Source organism: Sarcophilus harrisii, chromosome 1 (assembly GCF_902635505.1).
Source record: "Sarcophilus harrisii chromosome 1, mSarHar1.11, whole genome shotgun sequence".
Lineage (NCBI taxonomy): Eukaryota > Metazoa > Chordata > Mammalia > Dasyuromorphia > Dasyuridae > Sarcophilus > Sarcophilus harrisii.
In genome coordinates this window covers 364886628-364892627 of record NC_045426.1, presented here as the reverse complement: position 1 = coordinate 364892627, position 6000 = coordinate 364886628, and the positions used below count along the sequence as shown (strand labels likewise).

The 6000-nt window shown below is 33.7% G+C and overlaps 1 protein-coding gene across 4 annotated transcripts in view; it reads right to left on the bottom strand.

The window, feature by feature from the left end:
• Positions 1-2622: 2622 nt before the first annotated feature.
• Positions 2623-6000, bottom strand: part of SMAD2 (SMAD family member 2) — a 103365-nt gene continuing 99987 nt past the window's right edge. For all 4 annotated transcript variants that reach the window (XM_031945973.1, XM_031945975.1, XM_031945976.1 and 1 more), the window contains one exon: positions 2623-5257. In XM_031945973.1, coding sequence (XP_031801833.1) covers positions 5134-5257 — 124 coding nt within the window. In that variant the 3' untranslated portion in view covers positions 2623-5133. The remainder of the gene's footprint in view (positions 5258-6000) is intronic.

The following is a 6000-nucleotide window of genomic DNA, read 5'->3' as shown; positions in this document are numbered from 1 at the left end:
TGTTATTAATCCAACAGACATAGGACTTGCAGTCATATAGTTAATATATATCTAGCCATATCCCTGGGGTTTTATTTAGTTAGGAAATTTGAGCAACACTAGAGAGAATCCCCACTGTTATAGAATGCATAGGCAAGACTGGAAATAAACTAATTCCATCCCAAGCATTCAAAAAGTTAGGTTTAATCCTGGCACTTTCAGGGTAACTTAAATACATGGGAAGGAAGGCAATATCTATGTCACATGAATTCTTAAGTCAATGCACTGAGGTTTGTGCAACACAAATGAGATTTATCCTCTTATAAAGTGAACTAATAAAACGACCAATATAAAACCTGGGTTTGAATCTCAAACTTTGCCACTTACAACCTGCATAAAGAAAGTAGATTAGGTGGCCTCTGACCACAGGTCTGATATATAAAAGGAAATTGTAAAAGGAAGAAAGTTTTTCAATAAGAATAAAATTTTCTGCTAAGATCTAAATAACTTTTCAATGTTTGGATGACTAGAAGATATTCTCAGTATTAATTCTCTTTCTTGTGGAATTATTTTGACTTTGAACAATGACCCAGTGTCTGCTCTTTAAATAAAATGAAAACATATTCAACAGTATTGCTATTATATGGAATAAATATACTGTTGGTTATTTTCTAGCTGGTATTTTGGACAGAAAGGCAGTTTCCTTCTGGAAATTGACAGTATCATCTCAGTCTTGATCTACAATAAGTACAATAACCTAAAAGGACCAAAACAAATAGTAAATCAACAATTACAACTTCCACAAAGCATGTCGCATTACTTGTTAAGAACATAGTCATCCAATTCCAACTGAGTTGGGATGGAGAGAAGCATGAAGACTGAATGAGAATTGAAGCATAGTATTTTCACCTTTTTTTTCCTTCCTTTTCTCATGTTTTTTTCCCTCCCTTCTAGTCTGATTTTTTTTTTTTTAATAACATGACAAATATGGACATGTTTAAAAGGATTACACATACATATTTAACCTATCTGAGATTGCTTGCTGTCTTAGGGAGGTAAGGAAAAAAGAGAAAAATTTGAAACACCAAATCTTACAAAAATGAATGTTGAAAACTATTTTACATTCGGAAAAATAAAACACTACTGAGAAGGAGGAAAAAAAGAAATAAAATATACCCATCAATTTGTTGAATAAAGTGTAGTACAAAGAGTTATGCTGTCTTTTTATCTCAGTAGACATCAGTCTATGCTACCGTATGCTATAAGGTCATAAATAAATTTTAATCTTCAGGTATTAATAAGAGAGAAGGTACTGTATTTTATACATCAAGAGTAGATGAGGGGTCTTCATCAAGAATACTTAACACTAGAATATATGAGAAGTATATCATAAATAAAAAATTAATTTGCCTAGGAAAAAGAGCTTTTACACTAGGTTCAGTGACCTTTATGGAAAATTAAAGAAAGCAAGGGTAAAACTGTATGAAAAAATATGTGACATATAAAAATGCCAACACAGCAAGAATGGGCAATAAATCACTTTTCTTCTCTACACATACAGATGACTTAATTGGCAAATCTGATATATAAATGGGCAGGCAAGGCAAGAAAGAGGTTTTAAGATTACAATGTTCAGCAATAGAAACAAAAATGTATAGAAATGTTGGATAAGACTATAAACTCCCAAAAGAACAGAACAGTACTGTATGTATGTTTCTATCCAGGGCTCCCACCCCTCCCTGTCATAGCCTACCACAGTACCTTACAAAATGGCAGTGATCATAAAACTCTCCCAAGTTCCCAAAGTTATGTCAGAGCAACTTTTTTGGCAGAGGAAGAGAAATCTATTAGGTTAAGCATACTATTTTATTTTTTATCTCAATTGAAACACTGAGTGCTTTTCACCCCAGTGAAAGTGATAAATAAATGATATAACTCAGAATCCCAAGAAAAAAGCAACATATTTAAGGAAATAAAGAGGAATTTTATGAAAAATTGGAATAGTAAAGAACTGTATGTTGTTCAGAGTATTTTAAAAGAAAATACTAATTTTTCAAAAACATAAACAAGGGCATATATAGGCATATTTATAACATGGGTCTATATAAAGAAAGCTGTCATATCTGTATAAAATGATAAGAAGGCCTCTAAAATAGATGGAACATAAGATGTAATAATGCTTTTACTTTAAGAGCTTCTTTTCCTAAATGATATAAAAATATGACCAATGACAGTGAATTTTCAAGTAGTAGAAATGTCATACTTGGAAGTAACCAAACCTAACCACTGAAGGTTAGTTATCATGAGTAAGAAAGGCAAAGGCAAAAAGTAACAAGTGTTCCAAATGGTTGCGTTAGGTACAATATGAATTCATATTTTTAACTAATGGCTGATAATGATGAGATAAGGAACTTGATCATTCAGTTCATTCATTGATGTTATTAAGATTTGGGGAGAAAATGCTAGCACCTTGGAGAATAAAATTCTAAACAATCTTGACATGTAAAAAGATATAACTCAATTGAGAGGAGAAACCTATTCCATATAGAAATAGTGCACTTAAAAGGTAAATTAAAAAGCCAAAACTACAAGATAGTAACTAATCATTAGTGAGGATCAAGAACAGCAAAAACTGAGACATAGTAGAAACAAATAAGACAGCAATGTATTTTCATTAAAAAGTTAACATGACACCAAGATATATTGTTCACAGAAGCTTAACTAACCACACCACGAAGTAATTCCAATATACAGATATGGTTGCTTCGTGTAACAGAGGTGTTTATAATAAGTTCTGTGTAAAGCTTAATTTTATACAGGAAAATAATTCACTCCCATTAATTTCATCACACTGTAAGAAATATGCTCCCCTGCTTAATATGTTGATACCTGCTTAATGTGTTGATAATTTCAGATGTTAGTGTCTCACCTGGTATCAATGACAATATTTGCTAAAACTCCTGCCTCAACTACCAGTACCTACTACCATTCCAAAGAAAGCTGTCAATCAGGTGAAGAAAAGCTGTAGAAGTGGCATTAACAGCTCCTGATGGCAGCACAACAGCTCTGGCACTGATAGCTTTAGAAGCTGATATCAGCTTCAAAGCAACTGCTAAAATAGGTTGAATAGTTCAAAGCTGGAACCCCACTGTTGTCAGGAGGTCTGGCAGAGGCAGTGGTCACTGCAGCATCTTTACTGCGGTGATGGCAGCTTTAAAACAGTGGTGGTGACAGCTTTGGAAAACTATGGTAGCAGAATTCAGCAGCAAGGACTTCAAGTAGAGGAAAAAACTGAACAGCATGACAGCTGAAGCAGTGCTTTTACAGACTGAGGACACTTGTCAAGCAAAATGAATCAGGGACTCATTTTCTCAGATTCTTCAATCTGTATCTTTGTAGAACAAATCTTTATTTAAAACAAAAATCTGAATCTTAATTAAATGAGGTACTTAATAGTACCGTGCCAAATTTGCAGCTATGAACAAAAAGGTATATGTATATGGAAACCAGGGGAGCAAGAACAACCCAAAAGTGATTAAAGAGCTGAGTTAAAAGATGAGATCTCTTGGGGAAATGGGGAAGAATGACCATCCATTTCCATCAAGGATGGAGTGGAAGGAAATGCCTAAACTATGGTGAGAGAAATTAAAGTTAGGTTAAAAATTAATTGCTGAAAAAGAGTACCAAAGGAGCTTCTGGAATCTCCTCTTGAGACTTTTAAATAAAATTAAGATAGATAACCACCTAAAATTCAGGGTTAAGTTCAGTCCTGACTGCAGGCAATATGTAAACAAGAAAATCCGAGGCCCTTTCCAACCCTTTAATTCTGCAATTCTATGATTTCAGAATGTGATAGAAATTGTAAATCTTTGAACATATCATAAAAACAATCCTTCTCTGCTGAGTGCTCCTCAGCCCTGCTCTTCGAGACATTTTCTGAAGTGACTACATTTATACAAGGCCCTTATTTCATAATGTACATAATACAATCTGGTAACTAATCAATATGAAACCACTCAAATCAAAGAATATGGTTTGTTGCTGAAATATTTTGAAATACTTAAAAAAAATCAGTGTATTTAAACTTACACATTGACTTTTTTAAAAAAAAGATAAATATACTGAAATAAATCTAGCTTATCCCTGAAAAAAATTATACTGCCACCTGTACATATGAGGTGCAAAGGATAAATCCATAAACTGCTAAGTTTGCACAAGTCAATTGCTATTTGTCAAAATTTGTAGGACAAGGGGATTTACTAAATATGAATTTTAATTATACCCCAAAATTAACTTGTGCCAGCAGTATCAGTGCAACCATTACTGGCAACAGATGTCATGCTACGCTGTTTTGGTATAAGAATGATAGTGGGAGAAAGGAGGGAAGATAAGGAGATTTTAAAAAATAACACCACCACACTGATGATTTCTAAAACAATGGGATTAACATTAAATCAAGAAAAATAGATTTTTTTAAGCTCCACTGAACATACCAAAGGTCTAAGATTTAAAAAGATTAAACCACTTTTGTTCCCCCACTAGTTTATTTTTGGTAAAAGGCAGGAAAAAAAAATCAGTTTTTGACAAGGAAAATCTGCTTCTTTATGACAAAATGAAGATCTGATTATAAGTACATATATAAGTGTGCATATATTAAAAAAAACACAAAAATAATGAAAAAGTGGGGATAACAGCTTAAAAACTTGCAATTTTATGGAAGGCTTATCTAAATCAAGAAGCAGTGCACACACACCTACTTATGAAAACTAAAAATATATGAATAGCACAACAATACTGTGATATTGGAGATCATGATACATTACCTGTACACAACTATTTATGTATTATTAAACCTTTGGGACACTCAGTTTTATGCCCAATAAGACACCATTAAGTCTTTAAAACCTCCCCTTCCTCCTATTAGAAGAAGGTATTTCTATACACTAATTTTTCCATCTAGTAGAGTAATAGGAAACAGAATCCACAAGGTGCTTTAAATGATGAGACCTCAAGTGCTGTTTTTTTCTCTCTTGAATTTTTGGATAGTAAACAGTTCATGGAGACCACACAAAAATACTACGACAGATGAGCCGTTATCATAAGTCTGTTGATAGGACTAAATATTTAGTCCACAGGAACTAGGATGTGAAGGTCTTATGACATGCTTGAGCAACGCACTGAAGGGGATCCCATCTGAGTTAATACTTTGTCCAACCACTGTAGGGGTCCATTCAGATGAAGTTCAATCCAGCAAGGGGTGCTTGTTACTGTCTGCCTTCTGGTGAAAAAAAGAGAGAGGGGAGAATAGAGGTTACAAAAAGTAAGAGAAAATAAGACAAAAAGAATGACACTGTCAACTAAGATTGACATACCTTTAAACACAATAGAATTTCAATATCTAAAAACAAAATGTATAGAATAATTTAGATTTATACAGAGAAAAACAGAGGCTGACAAAGCACTGTTTGTGTCACGCACAGCATCCTACTAACAAACATGTAAGCCTTCTAATATTAATAAAGCCAAGTGAAGAACTAGTGAACCATAAAATCAAATCATAATCTGACATATTACATGTAAATCTTCTGCACTGCTAACACCTTAGTTGCCCCACTAAAATGAATAAAATGCTCCAAACTATCTCAAATATTAATGAGGTTAAATTAAATACATATTCAAATACTATTCATTATCATGAAGAAAACATCGTCTTCCTAAATGCTATGCTCATATGTGACCTGAGGTCAGAGAAACATTTAGGCTCAGTAGAGTACTGGGCTTGGAGTCATGGAGATTTGAGTTCAAATCTAGTCTCAGACACTTACTAGCTAAGTGATCCTGAGCAAGTCACAATCTCCATTTGCTTCAATCCACTGGTTATAGAAATGGCAAACAACTCCAGTTATCTGTACCAAGAAAATCCCACGCAGTACTGGCATGCACACACAAAGAGTAGAACACAACTGAATAACTAAACTCTTGAGGTTATCTCCTCTAACCCAGAAAGGGAAAGAATCATCT